This window comes from Thunnus thynnus, chromosome 13 (genome assembly GCF_963924715.1).
Source record: "Thunnus thynnus chromosome 13, fThuThy2.1, whole genome shotgun sequence".
Lineage (NCBI taxonomy): Eukaryota > Metazoa > Chordata > Actinopteri > Scombriformes > Scombridae > Thunnus > Thunnus thynnus.
Genome location: NC_089529.1, coordinates 26,583,393 through 26,607,764, shown reverse-complemented (window position 1 = coordinate 26,607,764; position 24,372 = coordinate 26,583,393). Strand labels below are relative to the sequence as shown.

At 38.8% G+C, this 24,372-nt stretch overlaps 1 protein-coding gene across 9 annotated transcripts in view; it reads left to right on the top strand.

Moving 5' to 3' along the window:
• The first annotated feature begins 7,139 nt into the window (after positions 1 to 7,139).
• Positions 7,140 to 24,372, top strand: part of clip2 (CAP-GLY domain containing linker protein 2) — a 47,546-nt gene continuing 30,313 nt past the window's right edge. For 2 of the 9 annotated variants that reach the window (XM_067608840.1, XM_067608835.1), the window contains exons 1-3: positions 7,144 to 7,735; positions 9,523 to 9,750; positions 19,279 to 19,784. In XM_067608840.1, coding sequence (XP_067464941.1) covers positions 9,636 to 9,750; positions 19,279 to 19,784 — 621 coding nt within the window. In that variant the 5' untranslated portion in view covers positions 7,144 to 7,735; positions 9,523 to 9,635. Of the gene's footprint in view, positions 7,736 to 9,522; positions 9,751 to 18,774; positions 19,130 to 19,278; positions 19,785 to 24,372 lie in introns of those variants that run through there. The other 7 variants (XM_067608834.1, XM_067608833.1, XM_067608837.1 and 4 more) reach the window with 7 other exon arrangements.

Here is a 24,372-nt window from a genome sequence, read left to right as displayed (position 1 = left end):
GTCATTGCACAATTTCTTTCCATCTTGCGAAGTATGGCTGGTGTACACAAGCAGATTAATGGCCTTAACTACGCTGCGTAGTAGTATTCTTGTAAGCAAGGGAGGCCCATATCACCGCATTCCTTTCTTAATTGTAAAGTTTTATATCTGATCCTAAGTTTTTTTCCCTTGCCATAAGTATCTGGATATCAATCTGTCCCATTCCATAAACTGTTTGAGAGACTGAAAAAGATACAGCATTTGTGGCAGAATGTTCATTTTAATCGACTCAACTCTGGAACTCAAACTCAAAAAAGGGATAACAATCCATCTTAATATGTCTGACTTCATCTTTGCATTCAATGGATCATAATTAAGGTAAAATAATTTTGAGATACCTTTAGACAAGCTGATACCCAGGTACTCAATTGATTCTGTATCCCATTTCAATTTATATTTTCCTATAATATGGTTGGGTGGGTTGTAATTAAATGTGATCACCTGAGTTTTCTGTATATTAAGCTTATAACCTGAAAGTGTCCCATAATTTTCTAGTAGACTCATGAGTTTTGAGAGCGAGTCTGTCTTGACAGAAAACTCTATCAATACATCATCAGCAAATAGGGCCAATTTATGCTCCCCCGATAACATATCTATCCCCTTGATTTCAGCATTTTGTCGGATCCATTGGCTCAAGGGTTCTATAAACAAGGAGAAGAGTGGTGAGGCACTAATCATGATTAATTTTTATCCTTGCGGATGGTTTGTCATACACTGTAAAAAAAAAAAAAAAGTTATTGTTATTATATATTGTTGTTGTTATATATGTTATTATATTGTTAAAGTTAAAGTTATTTCACAGATATTTACTGTATAATTTTATTATTTTTATTATTATTATTTTATTATTATTTTTATTCAATTACTTAATGGTCTTGAATGTTAAATTACATTGAATTCTATGTAAAAATACAAAGAAATACACATCCTATTACTGAATATAAAATTAAGGCAACTTTCTGTATTTTTTACAGCAAAACTCTAAATTTAATGTAATGTGCTTTTTTATGTTTTTTTTATTCAAAAAAATATTCTATTACAATTTCCTTTTTCTAATTTACTGATCTGTCCACGTTTCTTTTGGTGTGGGAGGTAATCCCACAGGCAAAGCCTAAAAATGGAAGAGAACTTATGTAAAGCATACAGTAAGGGACTGTATGTAAGTATCCCACATAAATTAAATTTAGGAAACTATTGTTTCCTAAATTTATTTAGAGAATCGTTATACCCCCAATCAATAGTTGTATTTATTAATCCTAACCATAGCCATCCCTAGTTGTAGAGACTAGACTGACTTGTGACTTTATTGACTTGTTCAGTGACTTGACTTAGCTTACTTGAGTCTAAGTCACAGTGAGAGTCACAGTGACTTGGGACTTGCTTGAGCCTTTAAGGTTAAGACTTGAGACTTGCTTGTGACTTGCACATGTGTAACTCCCACTTCTGATATTTGTGAACATGAACTACTCTCTCCCAAAGCCACAAAGCCACAAAGCCAGACGTAAGAATCAAATTTGTGATATCATCTGGAATAAAGTCTGGAGCTGCTTCTTAGACAATGAATGTGAAACTAATTTTCTAGTATTTTTTAATACCCAAATAAGCTTTATTCTGTAGTAACCTTTCATATGTGAAACAGAAAATGTACCTGAATAAAAGGGTTGGGCGATATCTACAGAATTGGCATATGACGATGTCTACAGTGAAATATCGCGATGGACGATGATATCGAGTGGGATAAATTACTGCATTTTGCTGTCATTTATGGTTGCACTAAGTTTCTCTCCTCTCCTCTGTTTCACCGCGGGTGGGGCTGATCCACATGAAGTACTCGAGTTGACGACAGCTACAGTCTTTGCGTTACTGTAAGTGCAATAAAAGCTTCATGAGTAAAAAGCCATAAGAGTAATTTAATCCATGCAAAAGATGGACAGACAACGGGGGGGCTTTTAAATCACGATGTTATGATGGTAGAGGCTCGTTGGTTGATGGCAGTCAGCCATTGACGGTGGAAGATGGCATCGCCCATCAGCCCAACCCTACCATATACTCAGAACATCCCCCTGGGTGTCCTCAGTATCATCTATAACATCTTTCTCAATTCATTGTTTCTGGAAAAGCTCCAGACATTATCAGATGACATCACAAATTTTAATTTTAGCAAAATAATTTTTGGATTTGTGAGAGATTTGTTCATGTTCACTAACATTTTGAACCATCTTAGAGCATGGGATGGGATGGGACATTGTACTGACACAATGTACAAAACTGTTTTTGCTTCCATTGATGTTTGTTGAAGTAATCTGAATGAGAAAAAAATAAATACATTCTAGTAAAGTATTCTGTTTGAGCTCTTATTGGGTTGATCAGCTTCAGATCCACATTATAATTCAATATGGCTGTTTATTGGTTCATTAATTCTGAAACTTTAAGGATAACACTGTAAAAATAGTGAATTACTTTGTAAATCAAACAGTAAAAGGTAATTTTATGATACATTCTGGTTATTACACATCTTGAAATCTCATACACCTCAAATGGGGATCTGCATTGAATGGATTGCACAATATTGTAAAATGTCAGTAGGAAAATGTATATATTTATTCAGTGTAAAAGAAGTTGATATAAAGGTACTTTTACATAGACCTTCTGGTTTTTGTACATTCAGAGCCCCATACATTAACGTGAAATGTCTGTAGATATATTGGATAGTTGCTTTTAAATACTATCAAATAATGTTTATATAAAGTAAACCCCATACATTAATGGGAAAAGCCTGTAAATATATTGGAGAGTTGCTTGTAATTACTGTCAAATAATGTTTATGTAAAGAAATGATTATTAAAATTATGTTTTTGTAAACTATTATCACATGATCTTATTTTTTTGTACAGTATAGAAGCAACATTTACTAGGGATTTGCTGTAAATAGATTGGATAATCACATTAAATAAAAGCCTAAAGCTTTCAAGATACCATTAATGGGTGTTAAAGGAGGGTAATTTGAATGTAATTTTACATAATTTCTCTGTGTTTTACATCCAAAAATCTGTACTTTGACGGGGAGTTCTTGTGGATGGATTGGGTTCTGCAATCTTTTTCATTTTTTGTGCAGATTTATACATTTGTTTAACATTCTAGCAATGTTTTATAATGAGATTTTCTTTTTATTTTACAATGGTTGGACTGTAAAATGCAGACAATGTCCAAAGTAAATATCCGTATTTTTAAAATAAATCTTTGTAGAATAACTAAAGGTTTTTTACTGTTATTTGATGTTAAGTGTTTGGCAACTTTTGCTGCCAGACTTTTTACCATTTTTTTATAGTGTATAGTGCTTTAAATGTTTCAATAATAGATTTATGAAAGCCAGGTCTTTCCTAAACACTTTGTTTAGAAGAGACCATCTGACTGAGTCAAACACCCTCTCAGCGTCTAAACTTATAATGGCTGTCTCTATTTCCTGTTGTGTCTAATAATCTGCAGTGTTCTCCTGATATTATCTTGTGTTTGTCTTTGTTGGATGAAACCTGTCCAGTCTAAATGGATGAGTTCTGGTAAAATACTAAATATTCTTCTGGAGAGTATGGATATGAACAGTTTATAGTCCACATTTAATACACTAATGGGACGATAGTAACCACAATCTAGTTTGTCTTTCCATCCATTTCCATGACATCCCTTCATGAGGGTGGAATTTCCTTTTTCTGTAGCACCCAATTAAAAGCTTTTAGTAATGATGGACCCAATTGTTCCTGCATTGATTTATTCCACTCAGAAGTGAAACCATCAATGCCCGGGGATTTATTTGCTTTTAGTCTCCCAGTAGCTGAGTATAATTCCTCTTTTTTTTATTTCAGCTATCATTTTTTTTCATTTTATTCATTAGTAATAGAAGGCAGATTCAATGAGGCTAAAAGTGACTCAATCGGAAGGTCATTGGTAGTTTGTAGTTGGGAGTACAGTAATTTATGATACTTTCCACAACTCTGTTGTCTTCTAGTCTTTCTAGACTTGTCTCAAACTCTCCCAAGTCAGGATTTCTTATCTTGTATACAGTATTAACTGATTGTTGTTTTCGTAATTTGTAAGATAGAAGTTTCAAAGGTTCACAGTAACGTTGTTTTGTAACTTTTTTTTGTATTTCTTGTGTATTTATTTTGTCTATTTCATTACTTATTTTCGTAATGTTTGATTTAGCCTCTTCATTCAAAGTGTCTACATGGTCTCTCTGTAAATGCTTTCATTTATCTTCCAAATTCTGAAGCCTTTGCTTTCTAAGTTTCGTATTGTGAGAAGCGATAACTGTTATTTTTCCCCTAGTTATCCTTTTAAGTGCATCCCAAAGCACAGATGGAGTTACCTCACCAATGTCATTCAGATCTAAGTACGTTTTAATGTCGTTCTTTAACTTTTCATCGGTCTGTGGATTATTTAGAATATTTGAATTCAGTTTTCAAAGTGTAGGTCTTGATTTACTATTGAGATAGTGACATATATACTGTACATAGGACTATGGTCTGAGAGAGCGATCATTCCACCAGTATCACACTGGCCTATTCTATGAAGGTCTCGACTGAAAATGAAAAAATAATCTATCCTGGAGTAGATTGTATGAGGTGAGGAGTAATGAGTGTAATCCTGACTAGATGTATACATTTCTTTAGAAACATCTATAATGCCCATTTCCTTCATTAAGGCATTTATCTTCTTTCAGATTACTACGAATTTCCACTAGAAGTCTTGCATTTAGACGTACATTAAAGTCTCCTCCACAAATTAAAATCCCCTGGCTTTTTGTTGCCATTATTTCAAATATCTGTCTATAGAAAGACCAGTCACTACCTGTGGGAACATACAAGTTAAGAAGACTCACTAAGGTTCCTTCCACTCTCCCAATAATCAAAACAAATCTGCCTTCTTGGTCCCTGAGTTCTGATATGTATTCATAATTTACAGCACTTCATAAGTATGTATCACTCATCTAAAAAGTTAAAGTCCTTCCAAGTCCTTCCATTCAAAAACGTGTTTTTCCCCTCCGGCTTTTCCCCTCCAGTGTCCTGAACTGTAGGAAGACGAATATACATGTTTGAAGCCCATTTTGTTTAATTTGGTATGCTCAGTATCACTAAGATGAGATTCTTGCAGATCTATTTGAATTTTATCCTTCTTTAATTTCGACAGACTCTTTCCCCTCTTAATCGGATTGAGTACCCTGTTAAAGTTTAAAGAGCCTACTAGGTCTAGCTTGCATTTAAGTCACTTAGCACCAATCCTCATACACTTGAAAAGCTTTACCTTCCCCGTAAGAACTGACACAGCGATGTTCTGTTCCGAATCGCATACTTCTACTTTTCACTTTTAGTATGTACTGCAGCTGCCCGTACAAAGTAGGCTACGTACTGTTGCATGCAGTATGCATATAGTATGCATACAATTGGGACATAATACTTTGTCATAACATTGCGCCTTGTCCATAGCGCACAATTTGAATATTGTTGACAAAATGGTTGGTGCTTGAATGTGGTGTCATCTGTCATTGTGGCTTCTGTCATTGCACTGTCATCTGTCTGTGCTCTCTCTGCAGCTCAGTCAATGTGACATATCTTCTGCTGCGCAGAGGATTCTGGGTCAGAATAGCCAGTAAGGCATGCTAGCTTGCATATTGCAAAAGACGACTGGATGTACATCCTGGTACTTTTGGCATACTGCATTAAACATACTATGTATTGGGACATAGTAAATCGTTTTCAGGCATACTAAATAGTATGGTAGTATGGGTATTGGAACGCACCCAAATCTGTTGCATTAGTTCCGCCTACCCTCTCTGGTGGACCAACCAGTGCTGGGTGATGGAAAACGCATCACTTTTCCTGGAAATGTCGCCACCAACACCCAGTTTGTAATACTGCAAATGCAAGGGCTTTCATCAGTGGGCCATAGGGTCAGTCACCATTGTGTTATCTCATTCGGCAATAGATAGTGACTTAACAGTTATTTAAATGAAAATCTTTGAGCTTATTACTTTAAACTCCAATTTTCAATGAGCACAACCAAACTTTCAGCATTCAGCAGATGAATGTGAAAACAGCCTTCCGTGTTAAACTCTGCACATTCATCATTCTGCACAGTGAAGCTGAAACATCCAACAGTAGGAACAAGAAGAAAAACATATTTTTGAATGGAGGGACTTTAATTTTTTTAGATGAGTGATAACGTAGGCTACAAAACCTAAAAGCTCTGCAAAGCAAATTTTATAGACATAACCCTTAGAGGAGCTGTTTAGAAGTTGTACATGGTCACATAGTGAAAGCTGACATAAGGACGTAAGGATCAGTGTGTGCAGTGCAGCAGCAGAGGTCTCTATTTCGCGGTATAGCTGTCAAACTGGGCACTCCCAGGAGCAGACGAGCTGACCAATCCGAGCGTTTTAAATCCAGCCGGAAAGGCGAAGTGATCCATAATGAACTGTTTTGGCCACGACCACAGTGCTCGAGGAATATGAGAATGAATCGCCCACGCGCTGATTCAGCCTCACGTGTTGACCATGCAAACTAAGTGATGTAAACTTTGCTTCACAGTCCTCCTTACATATGTCTAAAATATCTCTAATCTGCTATAAACTGCCTACGCATACAGCTTGCCTGTGCTCTGTCTGACAGACTCTACACCAAACTGCGCTCAGATTTTTCTCTATTTAACATTTCCCTGCTGACTGGTGGACTTGCTCACACATTTTTATGTTAATAAGATCTTTATATGGGATATTAGAAACCATTCTTTAGTTCGGCACACGCACAATGTTTGAAACAGCTCTTCATTCGTGTAAAATTATGACTTGTGTAATTGGTACGCCAGATGTTCTCCAATGAAGATGCACTGTCGAAGGCGGATATAAAAACACTAGGGGTCGCATCATAAATGTTACATATTATTGCGGAAAATGTTGTTTTTGTTGGTTTTATTCATGCCGAATTAAAAAGGAAGCACCAGTGATGGGAAAGGATATTGACTAATGCAATGTGAGTCATGTATTTTGACCGCTGAACGAGTCCCAGATTAAATCGCCACACGTTTAAACGGACCACGTCACAGAGATGGGTTAGTCTGTAGTCTACTCATCTTTCCCCCAGGAGGCTCTGCTTCCCAGCCCCTTTGTTCAGTCTAGCCGGTGGGTTGAGTCACAGGGAGGCTGTGCTAACCCAACATATCCACACACACACATACACACACAGTGGGAACCGACAAGAGCAAGAAGAGACCGACAAAAAAAAGGGAGAGATTATCCAGGAGTATAGCGTTTTTAATCAGACCGCCAGACAGCAGGAAAAGTTGGTTTTCAGTGTTGCTGATGCTGCGTTTCGTTTCGGAAACCATCGGGACTCGTGTGCCAGTGTCCGGCCACTAAAACGGCGATTCATGTCGATTATCTGCGCTCTTTGGTAGCTGCTGTAGCTCTCATCCTGAAAATGAACCGGCGGGCCTGCTGCTAAACCATCACCGGTCTGTTGCTCAGTCTGTGCAGTTGTTGCCATCATCCACTGATCCACGCTGACTCCCCTTTCAGTTTCTGCTCAGCATCCATATTTGCATCCCAGGGAGTGGCAACCACTGATCCCCCCCTTTCCCTGGCAAGAAAATTCAAAGTTGGCCGCTTCTCGGACACTCCTCGGGCGCTTTAATTTCACATAGGAAGGTGAGTATTTTCCTGTATTAATGTACATTTGTATCATTTTTTCCGGGAGGGAGTCAGGGTTTAAGTGAAGGACAGTCTGGACCACGTTGCCGCAGTAGCTACAACAATGGATCAAACATTTTGTTGAGGTGCGCATTATCACACAAACGCTTTCAGCCTGTTTTCAGCGATATCAGGTGTCGACTGGAAAATTCATTCAGGCCTTTATGAAGAAGAATAGCTTAAGCTATCTTGAAATCACAGCAGTCGACACCCAGGGCCTCATTTTTTTTTTTTTTAACCTCAGTTATAGCAAAAACCATCAGTCTCGACAGCTTTAATAAGACTGATCTAAAATTAAAATGCCCATTTTTCATTATCTGAATGTGGATAAAAATAATATGTAAAATAATTAATAAGCTATGCCAGAAATCTGCTGGCTTTCTTTTCTAATTACCCAGTGTTTTAGTCTAAAAGCCTCCACCAGATGTGTGTTGTTTATTGTAGGCTCTAACAGCATTATTTCTCCTTAATGGTCTTTGGGCTATGATTTGTAGGCCATGCTCCACTTGGGCACCGGCCTACATTGACTCTCATTCATATTATCACTCTGTTGAAATTGATAAGTTAACCATGAATGAATATATGAAGCAATGGGGCGTTATTAATAATAATAAATCAACTGTGACACATCTAATGATAATAACAATAGTTTGGCTTACTGTAATTACCATGGATTACCAGGTGTTGATCAGGTTAACATGGATTCTTCCCAATTTATAGATCAACTGTCAAATACAGACCCAAGTAAGACACAACTTAACTTGCCGTAGGAGTGTCTCTGTGTCATTACAGTCTGTGGTTGCTGATTAATGAGTTGTGGGTTCACCGCCTTGCTGAGGGGCACTGCAGCAGTAGTGTAGTATTACAACATGGTAACAGAGCCGACCTCTCATTCGTTTCTGTTTCTACCTTTAGGTCGCTGTAACCGGCTGTCAACACAAATGTGAACGTGTTTGTAGTCAGAAATAAACACATGTAATGCACTGTGTTGTTTCTGTCAGTGTTAACTCTCACTGTCAATATGAATCTTTGTTTTTTTTGTCATTATATGGCTATATTGATATATAAAAATCACTCAAGGGGACTGTGGTTTCCTCTAAGCCACTGTTTCCCAACATTTTTCTATTACTCATGACCCCTAGTCATAATTTATGGCCTAGAATCAACATGAGTTGGGAGTAGTTCAACCAAAAAGTGATCTTTACTTCTTGGACTGTTTCATTTGAAGGCCTGAAGAGTAAGAGGTATTTCACATGAGAAAAATAATAAGGAGAAAAACATTTTTTTGTAATATAAATGTTGCATTTTTCCTGCCTTATCCTTTGTTGCCCCTCAGATTTATCTAGTGACTTCTCAGGGGATCCTAACCCCCAGTTTGCTGCTCCAAGCAGATACTTTTAGTAAATAGTAGGTAGGAATGTAAGTTTGCACAAAATATGGTTGTTTCCAAACCATGATAAGATTGAAAAATGCTCAATGTTTGGAAATCTCTGGAAAAACACTGTGCTGTTTTGCTTTAGTGTACAAACAGCTACAAACAGTGTGTGCACCCGTCCATAAACATTCAATGAAATCTAGTTGTTGTTGTTGTTGTCATTTGTCCAACTTAGGTCTCCAATTGTCTGCTCCATTCATACAGGTTTCACAAGCTTGCACTTGAAACGTCACCCCTTATCCTGCTTATTTATCATACTGTTGATTATTCCCACAGTTATCACTTCCTTCTCCCTCCCGTCTCATTCCAGCAGCTAAACATGGAGAGCGACAGCCACCGCTCCCGCATCTAGTGCCTGATCCACAAGCCTTCATCACCCAGGGAGGAGCTCTCAGGTCCTGGCCGTCTCCCTGCTACTGTAGAATGAATATGCTCAAATCCAGTGGACTGAAAATCCCTGGCCGCGGGCCCAAGCATTCCAGCCCAGTGGGAAGGACCTCAGCGGGTGGAACCTCTAGCCCTGTTGTCCCCAAAGACAGTAAGTTACTTCCTCCTCCTGACCCCATGTGGAAAATATGAGGAATTTCTGTCTTCCACTTATTTCTTCTCATCCCCGGAAGTGGCTTGGACCATTTATTTGTGTTAATGACTCACTAGAGCACAGCTGCGGTAGATTACATGCACACAGTTTCCAAAGTGTTTTTGTATAATGGCAAGAAAAGCATGGGATGAGCACCTTGTAGTGTGTTCCTGATCTTGGAAGTTAAGTCGGCCTTCCTTAAGGACCTAATTTTTGCTGGAAGTGTTTTCTTGAATTCATCTTCCAGTGGATTTACTCAGATCTCCAATTCAGCTTTTCTTGTTGCTTTCAGCAGTTTGGATGCAGGCGCTGCTCTCTCTCATTATATTTTATAGAAAATAGTAAATAATCATGTTTCAGCCAGAAAGGCATTCATTACACTTTATTCAATTCCACCAATTTTGGATTAATTTTCTCTCTGTTATATAAAGTGTGGCAACTGCTTATTTCATAGTTTGTGGGTTTATGCAGTTTTTCTCTTGTGCTATTTTAAAGGAGCACTAACTTTTTAAAATAATAATAATAATGGATTAAAGTTAGAGTCAGTCATTCTGGAGAAAGATTGTTGATATCCGAACTAAACACCCAAACAAATACACAACTCCCTTCGTGCTCCTTCAGAAACTCCGTCCCTCAAATTCATGGACATGCAATCGCCATGGCAACGACCAAAAGAGAAATATGGCAGAATCCAGAGCGATGTGTCAGCTGTAGAGTCACTTCTGTTCCTCTCACACATTATCACGTCTCATGTGAGCACGACAGTTCATCCACACTCTCCGCCTCTCTGCGGCTCCCTAACTTCTCACTCGGCCCACGTTCAGCGTCTCCGTCCACAGAAGGCAGCCGTCTGTTAGCTGCAGCTTCTGGGGAGCTGAGAGGACAACAACCAGACAAACTGGCTTCACCAGGCTGACTGGCAACAGAAATTTACTGAACAAAAACAAGACAGAAACAGACTCAGAGTGTAATTGATACATTTAATAAAATCATTGCAGCTCTGCTCCATGAGAAAACACAAACGCCCGAACACCCCCTGCTTCTGATTGGCTGGAGTAGTGTTGTGTGGCTCGCTCCACCACTGTGTTTACATGTCCATTTACAGAGCCAGTGTTTTGGATGGACATCAGATGTTTTTTTCAGCACACACACACAGAACCAACAGCTAGCAGACCGTGAGGAGATATTTGATGAATTTGACAAAAAGTGTATCGGATTGATAAAGCCACTGTACACTACCCGTCCAGCACCAAAGGGCAGACAGACAAAGTAAGCAACTAGCTGGTGAACATAGTGGAGAATTTAGCATCTAGAGAGCCGGATATTTCCATCAGAAGTTGGTGGAGACCAAAACAGAGCTAAAAGGAAGGTGGATATTAGACTTACATTCATCAGGTGGTCAGCTGAATGTGTAAACAAGCATCTTTTTGGCATATCAACTTTATACGGTGATATTTACAGGTAAATATGTCTGTGTTTTGTTTACAGCAGCCAAAAAAATTAGTGGGTGCCGCTTTTAAACAAATGTAGAATTTATTTGCTGGGAAGCAGATGAATCATATTCAGATACTGTTTTTTATTGTAAAACGGAAGAAGATGTAAAGTAAAATAGCTTTTCATTTTAAAGTATGATGATATTCTCAGAAGGCCTTTTAAGAAAATATGTTTTATGACCCACAGCACCAAAAACAGCTCTCGAAAGCATTATCACCCACAAATACAAGACAACTTTATTATGATTGACACAAAAAGAAAACCTGGAGAAAGAAAAAATGCAACAGAAATCTAAAAAGGTAGAAGAATGTAGCACATAAAATTGTTATACATGACTTCAACCTTACAGCTATTGAAACACTACCAACCAAAATTAGACATTTCAGGAAAACAATCTAAAACAAAATTACAACCCCTGCCTGTAATCACAGCTGTTCTCACAGTTTTAGCTCACATGACAGCCCCGTCCCACCAGCTTCACACACATGTCAGTTCTCTTTCTGCTGAATTAAAGCTCCAGCTGAAGTGAACACAACAGAAGAATAGCCAGCCCACTTTGGCTGATAGTACACTTTTTTTTCTCATTAGCATCAGTGTGTATGAGAGGCTTTTTTATGCGAGGCTGCCACAAGTGTGTCATGGTTCATGGTTACTGTGGAATTTCATGAGGGCGAGGGAAGAAAAAAACACAGTTGCAACACAGGAAGTGTAACATTTACTGAACCATATACTGTTGCTAATTACTTCAGTGCACTGCCAGAGATCTTATTTAATATTATGTTGATGGTTTTCTTAATTTTGAGCTATTGCAGGGGCAGACCTCAACTGTGCAAGTGACTAATAAGATGTTAAAGTAGTGCAAATACCTGAAACCCTGCTCTAGTTCATATTTTCCTATGCTCCCTCTGGATGCTGTGAATGTTAAAGCAGCTTTAATCTATATTTTTATAATAACAGAGTACCAAATCACAATGTGCAACATCAGAGGCGTCTCTCGTAGTGATGAACCTACAGAGAATTATCAGCCACTCTGCAAGTTCCCCTCAGCTTTACGGAGCTTTACAGCGAGTTTCAGCTCATTGTTTAGCTCTCTGGCTGCAACTTTACTGTTTTGGTTCACTCTCAAAGCTCTCATAGCGTTGTTTCAGCTGCAGCAGGCACCTGTTTCTAGGGAAAAAGCCTTTTTATTTATTTATTCTCTTTCCAAATGTTTAGATTCTCTGTCTCCAGCTTCTTAAATGTGAACATGTTCTGGTTTCTTTAGTTCTTTATGACAGTAAACTGAATATCTTTGAGTTGTGGACTGTTGGTCGGGACAAAACAAAAACATCTGAGGTTGCATCTTGCAGCTTTGGGAAATAATGATTGAGATTTTTCTCCATTTTCTGACATTTTAAAGACTAAACGACTAATCGATGAATTAAGAAAATGACAGATTAATCGATAACAAAAGTAATTGTCGGTTGCAATAAGCAACTGTTTGTTAAGAAGTTCATCATATCAACGTCAAAGGGTAGGATATGTCAGTGTTGGGTTCACTACTTGTTTCTGCTGCCTTTAAATGGCCAAAAAATAAGTTAATGCAGGTTTAAATTAAAGTTAGATGTGAAGGACACTGTTTAAATCTGTTTCTGCCTCAGAAATGAAAAAAAATCGAGTGCAATAGCAAGATATGAATATTCGTCTCAAACTGTGTGTGACAACACTGTTGATGCCTGTGAACTATGTCCCCAGAGACTTATTTGAAAAGCTGTTTGAATGTTATAAAACACATTTCAAAGAACATTAAGCATATTCTTTCCACACTTTGTTAAATCCATTTATACAGTGAGCGGTGTGAGAGAAAGGAAACACAAATTGCTTTCATTTGTCCGTCCAAGTCTGTGTTTGGGCCCGGAGGTCATTTTTGTTTCTCTCTTTGTTGAGGGCAGAACAGCTCAAATTGTGTTTGAAATCATCCTGAACTCCATTACCAGCTCAAAACGTTAATCCCTTAATGTTGCACACAGACCGAAGCCTGTTGCTCGGGGCTTTTCAGCTGCTAGGTAGCTGTCCTTATGTGACTAGTGCTCATCACATCAAGAAGTGAATTCTTGACTGTGGTTTTAAACAGTCTGTCTCTAACACGAAGGGACTCATAAGTTTGCTCGCATCCTGTTTATCAGCAAAAGAAAATACACAATCGTGACTAATGAAGCATTGCTTTCATTCCCAAGTCTTGTACTTTATGCATGTAAACACTGTATGTAGTGATCCTGTGTTACCATGCTAGTGGGGGAAATATAGTATTTTCTATGGCAGGAGCCTTTTTTGAGATTTTTGAGTAGATCCTTTTATAGGTGCGATTAATTCCTGGTTTAACTGTCTCTGTCGACCAGTTGGCTGCTTAGTCAGTCAGCCTACCTGGTTTAAATAGGAGGATACCTTGTGCCTATAATTATTATGATTTATTTATTTTTTTCAAGAATCATGTTACCTCAAGTTGGCTATAAAACACTAATAAGATATCGGTGGGATATTACCGATGCCTCAGTAATTAGATAAAGGGATTAGTTTCCTGTCCCAGATAGTCTTAACTCTGACCTGGCCTAGTACTCAAACTCTCAACCCTCTTGTTTGTTGGTTCTAGCTGGGAAGATTTTGGGAAGCGGCCACGGTGTCGGAAGTTGGCAGAGTTTACTTTTTCTAAATTTAAAGAAGTGTTTCAGCCTCTTGAGGAAGCTGTAGCCGTGTAGGAAGCGAATAGAGGAAAGCATCTCAGCCTTTCCTCTGCATCATTTGATGAGAAAATAACAGGCTCCTCTCGTGATGCCACGTCTCCTGTGAACCTCGAAAGCTGGTGTCAAATCAGAAATATCTGCCTTTTTGGAAAGATATAAATTCTTGTATTTGTTTGACTCTCTAGAGTTCACAGTTTTCATACAGTACACACCCGTACTTACTGCACCACGACTGCCAACTCTTTTACATCTCTCAGACATCGGAAATATTACAGTTTCTGTACCTTCAATATTCAACAACAATCCGACAGCAATAGACATGATTTCAACCTCTCTCTCAAGCTCTCTGTTAAGACTTTTTTTCTTTTACACAACTACTTCTGTGACTCTTTTGTGTTAAGTGCAGCACCATGAATGCCTTGGAGGAGAGACTGTCCCAAAATGTGCCTTGGTTATAATTTGTATAGCCTACTTATCGAGTTTTGTCTCTTATGGCAGGATTTTCGCCCCGCCCTCAGGTGTGGCTATTTGTAACAGTTATAAAGACCTAAATTTAGACTTGGTTGGACATCACTTGATAAGAACTGGTTCGTTTCAAGCGGTTTTAAGCCACAAGCATCCACCTAAAGGTTATTAATGACATCGAAGCACAACAATCAAAACTTCTCATCATGTATTTGTCTTGCTTATTGTGACAGCGGGTTCACTTTTTTTGTGTCAAGAGGTTTGAAGAGAAAAATGCTCTAAAAATGGACTCAAAGGACATCAAGATATCGTGATATAGTGAATTTTGGTAGAAACTCATTTGAGAAAGGTAGATAACCACATGTTAATATCTGCTTCTGGCAAATCCAGTGATTCATCATCTTTATGCAACAGTCATGTAAATCCAATAATGCCATAAATCAGTCCTGCTCATTGATATGCAACATGGCCCACAATGAGAGGGAGAGAGAGCTACTGCAATAGAAACGCCAAATTCCACAATTGGATCCATAATCGGATATTTGTGTGTGTCCCATAATAGTTGTTTCACATCAGTTGTTAAATGGTGGATTGCCTGTTGAAACTGCTCTTTGTGTCCGTAGTTTTATACCTTATAAGTGCTTAATAGCAACAGTCGTTCCATAACTTGCAGTTCACTCTGATCAAAATTGATCACAGACATTATTATGTCAGCTGGAATGAAGAGAACAGTACATTCCTTGTAAATAACGTGACTGAAGGCAAATTCACTCCCAGAACAGAACAAAATAGAGCTTTTATGATTTTGGTTCAGTGTCATTTGACCTCACGTTGCACCAAAACCTGAAAACACTCCTCTTTCAAAACTGATACTATTAGAAAACTGCAACTGCAAGATTTTTAGAGTGACTAACCTCTTACGTGAATGATAAAGAAGGTGAACCACATCACAGAGCTCATGCCTATCAGTTTAATCATTTTCAGTTTAATCCCTTTTCCTGTTCTTCAACCATCTTCAATTATTGTTGCCAAAATCTCAAAGGTTCCTTAAACACTGTCCAGTGAACAAACTATTGAACCATGTGATAAAACAAGCCTTAGATTACGGTTGCAATTAATTATTTTCATTATCAACTAGTCTGTGGATTATTTAGTGAATTAGTCAATAAAAGTCTATAAAATATTAGAAAATGGTGAAAAATGTTGATACAAATTGCATAACGTAACCTAAAATATCTTGTTTTGTCCCAACCAACAGTCCACAACCCAAAGATACTCAGTTTACCATCATAGAGGACTAAAGAAACCAGAAAATATTCATGTTTAAGAGGCTGGAACCATAGAACATAGCATTTTTTCTTAAAAAAAAAAAAAGATTAATCATTTATCCAAATAGCTGGTGATTAACTTTTTGTCGAATGACTAATCAATCTTTGCAGCTCTATCCAAGATCTGTAACTTGGCAACATGAGGCCAAATCAACCAAATACAAACATGCAACCAAGGAAATGTATCTACTGCTGTTGAAAACACAAAGACAGAAATGTGATTTAATTACAGCCCTGTAATAACCCACCAGTGATCTGTTCTCCCTGTTTACTGAAAGTTTGACCCAAAAAAGTTTAATTGGTCATTTGAAGAGATAATAATACCACTGAAAACCTGTTTGTGCTGATTTGTCCCTCAAATGTGGGACATAACTTGTGGGTGTTGATGTCCTTCATGTCTACAATGATATTAGATCGAATCACACTACATTTAAAAGCAACAAATTGATCAAAAGTCAAAAACATTCAAGCTCAACCCCTTCCATCTGTTACAGTCTGTGCCGCTCAGCCTTACACAGCTGCCACAGTCACTGCCGAAGACAACAACACAATGTCAGCTTTGACTGACTGATAAGCCCAATTTAAAACAAAAAGAACAAATGAGGGAGTGAAGATGATAGTCATTGTGGAAAATGATCATAAATAAGCAGACTTAAAGAGGCCAGAGAAAGAGGTATGTGTGTAAGCAAAGCGGGGAGAGATGGGGGGATAATTGGGAGGAGGAGGAGGAGGAGGAGGAGGGACGGGAGGAAGCTGTAGAGGTTTCATTGTGCAGAGCTGATGAATAGTGGGATTCAGATGGTGGTGGGAGGTGGCCAAGCACAATGGTGAAAGTAAAGGCTGTGTTTCCAGTCTTCCTTCTGCCGAGGATCCTTTTACCCTCGCTCTCCTGTTGCCGCAGCAACCCAAATCATGGGTTACTCAGGTTTTTAAACGCCACGCTGGGTTTGCTGGCCTGGATCAGATGTTGCATTGCTTTTACAAAAATCACTGTACAGTATGTATGGTTAGTCATGTTAATAACCGACATGTATTAGAGGTCATATAATGTTCCTAAAGGCACTTGTAACACAATAACAGTGTAATTTTTTTCTGCTTATCGCAGCTATAACTGCATCAGCATATACTGTATGTATGGTCAATAAATGCATACATACAAGAAAATGCAGCAACTAGTTAATTAATGGAACGACTAGTTAATTAATGCATTACTAGATCAACAGAAAATTGATCAGCAACTGTTTTGATAATCAAATAATCATTTTAGTCATTTATTAAGCAAAAATACCAAACATCTGCGGGGTGCAGCTTCTCTAATGTGAAGATTTGAAGCGTTTCATGGCCATACGTGATAGTAAACTGAGTATCTTTGGGTTTTGGACTGTTCAGACAAAACAACAGACGGCACAATGGGCACCAAGAAATTGTAAAATGCATTTTCCACTATTTTCTGATGTTTTATAGTGAAAAGTCCCCATTATATTATTTGTGCACAGACAAGTTTATTTTTACACTGCAAATCCGCTCAGTACAGTTCTTTCACACAGTTCTTATAAATAATAAATAAATGTAATGGATGGTGATGTGTTTTTAATAATGATATATACATATCTCTTGGCTGGTCTATATGATCATCAACTTTTTTTGTAGGTGCAGTATGAGAAATGTAGGATCCTGTGTTTTTGGGGCTTGACCCATATTAGGGACTAATGCATAAAAATATGTCTCTTGAAAGTCCCTGATAATTATGCAAATGCAATATTAAATTGCTGAAATACTTTTTTTTTTACACTATAGAATAGGATTTTATATTTCTGAAATCCTCCACAGTACCATATGATATGGTGCCTTATGATAAGGTCATCTGAGGAGATGTGTGTTCACTGGAAGCTAAAATTAACTGACTTTCCCACCAGTGATATCTCTTTAAAGCATATCAAGTTACAATGTGATCTTAAAGGTGCAGTGTGTAGAATTTAGTAGCGTCTAGCAGAACAGACTTGGCAGAAATGGAAGATAATATTCATAAGTATATTTCAATTAGTGTATAATCATCAACCTACCCACTGTAGGTTCTCTCACACGCTTGTGGGAGGGGGAGGGGTATTCACCGCCAGATGCCACTAAATCCTACACACTGGTCCTTTGAGAAGGCATTTTACTATATAATTTTCAGTATTTGCTGTTTAAGACATTTTCACAGATTAGAAATAATTGTCAATCATACATTTTTTTTTTTTTATCTCTGGATGATTTTGACATAATTAAATCAAAATCAATGAGAAATGACTGAATGATAACAGAAATGTTGGATGATAACTTTGTTAGCTGGAAGGTTTTCTCGGTTATATTTTCAAACCATCACTGGAACTGTGATGCAGCCGAGCTGCAGGAAGCGCTGCTGCGCCCCAGGCCACATTCATTTTGACACATTACCGATCGATGAGAGACCTGGCTGCTCCCATGTTCAGACTGTCAATATCTTTTGGTCAGCTGACATTTTTGTGTGATATGTTACAATACAATACAAAACGAGGCGAGAGCAAATGGACTACACTTTGGAAAATGTCTCTTCTTAAAATAATCACTTGGGATTTTGCAAAATTGTCAGCGACAGTTTTCCCCCAAAATAAACATCCACCAGAAGCAGCACATTCCTAAAAACTTTCAAACTGTATCATCAAGTGAAAACCTCTTTGAAGTTTTACCCATTTGCATTCATGCCGAATGTGTCTCTCATAACAACATATGGGAGCAATTGGGGCAGAAAGAAAGCACAACCATTGGGGGCCCACAAAGCCCCAGGCCCTCTCTTAGGGTGTTGGGGAGACAGCCCTGGCACCAACCATTCCTGCACACACACACACACACACATACACACACTCACCCACATACTCATACATACACAGATAAACACAGACTTTTACTGGCAGTGCGGTGCAGTAGACCGCGTGCTAATGGTGCCCTGCTCAGTTTACAGGCTGCTGTGGAAAAAAACAGACCCAGCTCATCTGTGTGTCAAACAGATGATATCACAGGGCTGAGAGGCAGGGTTAATCACCACCGGTATATCACAGATACGTCTCTCTGACCCACTTTTCAGGAATTAGAGAAACACCTAATCTTGCACAAATTGTACAGTTGTGCTGCTATGCTGCCACACAAGCAGTTTTTTTTTTGTTGTTGTTGGTTTTTTTTTTTTTGCCAGCATGACACGGTCAAACAGGATGAATAGTGTGAAGGCGATTCTGCTGGACTGAATGGGGATGTCCTCACAATGTATGCAGTGTTTAGAAGGTTGTGGCTCGGAGAATGTGATTACAATAACAAGTACTGATCTACTTTCCATGCACATGTTACAACATTACTTTTATTTCAGTACTGTTCATGTTTCTTGCTATTGGGACCTGCTTTTGTTTTTGTTATATGGACACTGTATAACATGTAAAATAATATATAATATGTCTCTTTTTCTCCAGATGCTCCACTCAAGCCTATCACACCAACTAAAATCTCAGAAGAAGGCGATGATGTTTTGGGGGATTACACAGTGGGTGAGCAGGTCTGGGTCAACGGTGTCAAACCAGGAGTTATTGCCTACCTAGGGGAGACCCAGTTTGCCCCGGGACAGTGGGCAGGCGTGATACTGAATGACCTAGTTGGCAAAAACGATGGTTCAGTGGGCGGCGTGCGCTACTTTGAGTGCCAGCCCCTCCAGGGCATCTTCACGCGACCCTCGAAGCTCAACCGACAGCCAGTGGGAGAGGGGAGCGACAGCCACTCCACTGACTCACTCTCTGCCCAGAATCAGACTCAGCAAGGCGGCAGTGGTGCCCCTCCTGGCCAGCGGGTGGTAGTGCCACTTAGAGAGGGCTTGCTCAACAGCGCCGTGAAAACGGGCAACGAGTCGGGGTCCAACATGTCTGACAGTGGTTCGGTTAAGAAAGCTGGAGATAAGGATCTTCGAGTCGGAGATCGAGTTTTAGTAAGTAACTTTGTGGTCGTTGTGGTTTGTTTTTTTTTGCTGTAATCATGTTCATACTGGCCATTAAGAGAACCTTTCTTAACACACTTTCAATGTAAGTGATGGGGGACAAAATCCCACAGCCCTCCTTCCATGCAAAAATGGATTGAAAGTTTATTTGATGATGGCTTCAGTTATCTAAATTTGTCTGATTAACTTGTATATTGTATATCGTTCAAAAGTTTTGTCTTTTTAGTTCCAAATTCCCTCTTGTTGTTATGATCGTTCCACCGCAGCTGAACAGGAAAACAATGTCCGTCAAGACTCTAACAGAGAATTTTTTTACTGAAAAGACTAACTGTGTGAGATATCCACTGTATTTTTGGGGGGATTTTGTCCCCCATCACTTACATTTTTGAGGGTATCTTCTAACGGTCAGTATAAACAGGACAAATGATTACAGCAAGCAAAACATGTTTCGATGCTCATTTGGGCACCTGACTGTTGTTTTGAGAATGACTTGAAAAATAATGAACCTATCCTTTAAATCAGTTTTCAGTAAATATTTGAGAGTAAGGTAATCCATAGTAGCTGAAAGTAATTAGATGATGTTTCAAAGTCTCACTGGGCGGCTAATTACAATTTAATGCAGGCCTCAGTAAAGATGGATTCATGCAGTGTAATGTGATACATGATTGATCCTCAAGGGGAGGAACCGTTTTTCCTTACTCTGTCTATTACAACCTCCACCCAACCTTAATTGTTAAGCCTGGTCAAAATGTCCGTGGTCATGGTAAACTTCGGCAGGAAGAACATTTTGCTTATTTTCTCATTGACCCCTATTAGCGCATATGATTTTCACTGCATGTAAGTATTGGCCCTGGGTCACATTGCTTCCCATTTACTGATGGGCACAGGGGATAGTTACGTCAGACCCTGTGCAGTTGGAAACTGGGAGCTCAAGAAGCCTTCCTACTGGTCAATATTGTAAATCACTCTGGATTACTTTCAGCACTTAAGAGAGGAGAGACCACAGCTGACACATTGATCAGTGAATCCATCTATTTCCTAAGCTTCTCCTGTGTAATCTATCTTAATGTGGTGGCTTGTGATGTGCTGTTATCCAGTTGTCTCACGCCCCCCTCCTCAGCTGTTGGAAATACAACACCGCTTCAAAAATGTTGCAAAATGAGCACAAAGTGTGAAACTCAGATTATGCATTGTATACACAAAGTAAAGATTATTTTCCTCCACCAGGTATTGAATTGTGATAGTAGCAGGAGTAGGGAACACCATTTTCTTGCACATTTTGTTGAACTTGAGGCATCTTTGGCACGTGACCAGTACCCGGTCCTGCTCTCTTGCAGAGTAGTAATCTTTAAGGTCAAACTTTGCTGATGTGTTTGTATGTGCATGACTAAATAGTGGTCATCTTGACATTCCCTCATGTAATTCAGAATGTTTCTCAAAAGAGCTGCAGAAATGTTTCCCAACAGAGAGACGACCTCAGAGGCTAAACACATGATTACTGTCTCCATTTGCCTTGGCACCTTTGACGCCTGAGCACCCACAGGAAGCACAAAACCCTTTTTTGTTTCTCCTCTGCTAGCTTTGATATTTAACCAGAGGCTGTCTCTGCGACTGGAGAGTTTGGTAGAGGTTTCTTTTTCTGTCAGTGGGGTTGCATGTGATGTGGCTGGTGTTATATTTGCATGTTTTGAGAGCCACTCAAATTGCTGCCAGTCAATGAAATTCTCCCTTTACACAAGCATAACCTGATCGTAGTAGCTTCAGCTGGGGGTACATGCAATCTGAATGATTTCATTAAACAGAATTAGAAAGAAATTAAAAAATCATGCTGCAACATCAAAAAGAATAAATGAGCTTTTTTCCAAATTGAATTTCATGCAGTATGAGTCATGCAAATGTTAGACCAACCAAAGATTTTACTGGCTGATACTCTTTAATTACATGTTCATTCCCTTATAATAACTTCATTCAAAACAAGTCTTACATTTTTTTTTACATCAGTCCCTTATGACATGTTTTGTCACGTCTACAGCCATGCTAACAGCTCTGTGAGTCTGTAGTTTGAGCTAAATGCTATCATCAGCATGCTAATCTGCTCACAATGACAGTGCTAAAATGCTAACATCCTGCATAATGTTTACCATGTTCACCATCTTAGTTTAGCATTTAAAAAACATGCTAGCATTTGCTAAGTAGCACTAACACAAAGTATAGCTGAGGCTCATGGGAAAGTCATTCATTTTGCAAGTATATAACCGGTTTAGTAGATGAATGTGTGTACCAGATTTCATGGTATTCCACCCAATAGTTGCTGAGACATTTTACTCAAAGGAACAAATATGAAAATCATGGTGATGCTAGAGGAAAAGTCAGAGGAAGTCATTAAGGTACATCATCTCGAGACTATGGACGCCATCTCAACAGTTAGTAGATGTTGAGATATTTCAGTCTGGTCTAAACTGACATTGCCAGGTCTTTATTTTTAGTCTGAGGCTTTACCAGAATATGGTGCATGATTTACAGTTAAAAATAAACTCTGTAAAAACTCCTTATTTAACTCATACTGACTGCAGCACCTCAGTTCAGCCTCTGTCTGAAACAGGCTGTTTTAGCTCCTGTCTCTTTAAGGCCCCCCTCCCAAGGAGCCCACTCTGTTCTGATTGGCCAGTTCTTGGAAGCTGCCCCTCCGCAGACATCCGCTGGCTCTGGAGGCTAAGTAAACAAACAACGCAACAAACATTTCTTGCTCTTTACTGGAAATGTCAGCTTCCCAAACACATCCGTACATAGTCGAGCCAAAATCTGATCCGGAATATGAGTGGGCAACTCAAACAACACATGGAAAAACCTTAGCAACAACCTTAGCAACAAAGGCTATGGAACAGACGGCCGTCTATGACCATATGCGACAAGCTGATGTCAGCTCATCAAGGTAGAAAAAACATTGCAAATGAAGCATTATAGCAGGTTGAAGCCCTGGCTTTTGACTTGCAGGGAGCATTTCTACACATGTTAACCTCAAGTTCTGGAAGTTTCACCATGTTTAACATAGATATCCAACATCATAACAGTATATAAATAATAGAAAATCACAAAAAGCATAATACATACCCTTTAACTCATATGGAACTATTCTATCTTGACCACCTTCTTAGTACAACTTTTAGGTGAGATTGGCAGTAACAGGGAACAGGATGGGCCTTGTGACTGACTGGCTGTCTCAGCACTGCTGGCACTCTGACACTGAGTGACTGAGACATCACACCATCATGCTGACAGAAAACCAGCTCAGTTTAATGTTTTGTGACACCACAGTGTTTCTTTCCATGCTTTTGTCTTTGGTTTAGGTGAAGGACAAATCAGCGGAGGAATGGAATATTAATTTGACAATGGAAAGATGAAAAGTGACTCACCGTACCCTTTTTTATTTGTATGGCTAAATCCAGCAGTCTTTTATGGATTCATGTATGGGACCTGGGCGCACTCTAGAAATAAGCATTGTTTTTTGGAAGATCACGGTTTTTAAACATTTGGTAATAAATATTTATCTGTAAAAAAGAACAGATGTGCTAAAACATCTGTGCTGTTCTTTACACTTTCCCACATCCTGTACATTCTGCATATTACTGTGACAACTGCCAGGAAATGGGATTATAGTAATGGAAGTAACCCTACATGTAAGCTATCACAGATGTTGTAGAGATACTGGTAAGAAAAAAAAAAGGAAATGCTTGGTGGATTTAAAAAAAAAAGGAAGGAAGAGCAAAATGTCACAAACATAATTTTAACAAATGTTAAGTGACGTTAAGTTTAATTATAGCAGTATCTTACATATTTTGTAAGACTGAAATGTGTTCCCTTGGTTTGGTATTTTATTTCTAAAATGGTAGGTTTTCATCTTCTTAGATATTTAAGGAAATGGTGACAAGTAGGATGTTTATACATGTTGATGAGTTTTTGTTTCTCATACATGTGGTGTCCATGTGTGGAAGACAGCTGTCGGCTGTCTCAAGGGCCAGCGTGTGTGGATTTTAGACTGTCTTCCTAAGAGGAAACTCAGTGTGTCGGACTGGGAAGCGACTATGTGGCACCCTGAATACGCAGATGGCAGATGATTTTTCCCTTTTGAATCAAAGTTCACATTTCTTGAGATAACCTGGTTCAAATACAAAAGTGACATGTACAGTTACAAACTATAGTATATGAACTGTCCTGTGACCTGTCTATTTACTAGATTTATGATAGTTTTGCACAGTAGAAACTCTGAATCTGTGCAGAATATTGAGTCACTGCCAATCGGGGTGGTGTGCAAAAAAAGCAAATAACTTTGTGCACCTATTTTGGAAAAGCGGATGCTGTCTGCAGAAGACTTAATCATGTGACTAGAGCACAACAGATACTGTAAAGCAGAGAGCTGATCAAAATCAACATAATTTGGCTTATATATCACAGATATTGCAGTTTTGACTGTATAGTTTACAGAGCAGATGCCAGCACAGCATAGGAGTTGGCACAGTACTACATCGCAGCTGAGCAGACAGTAGTGGTTAGACTTCTGAGACTAAGTTCGTTGTTCAGA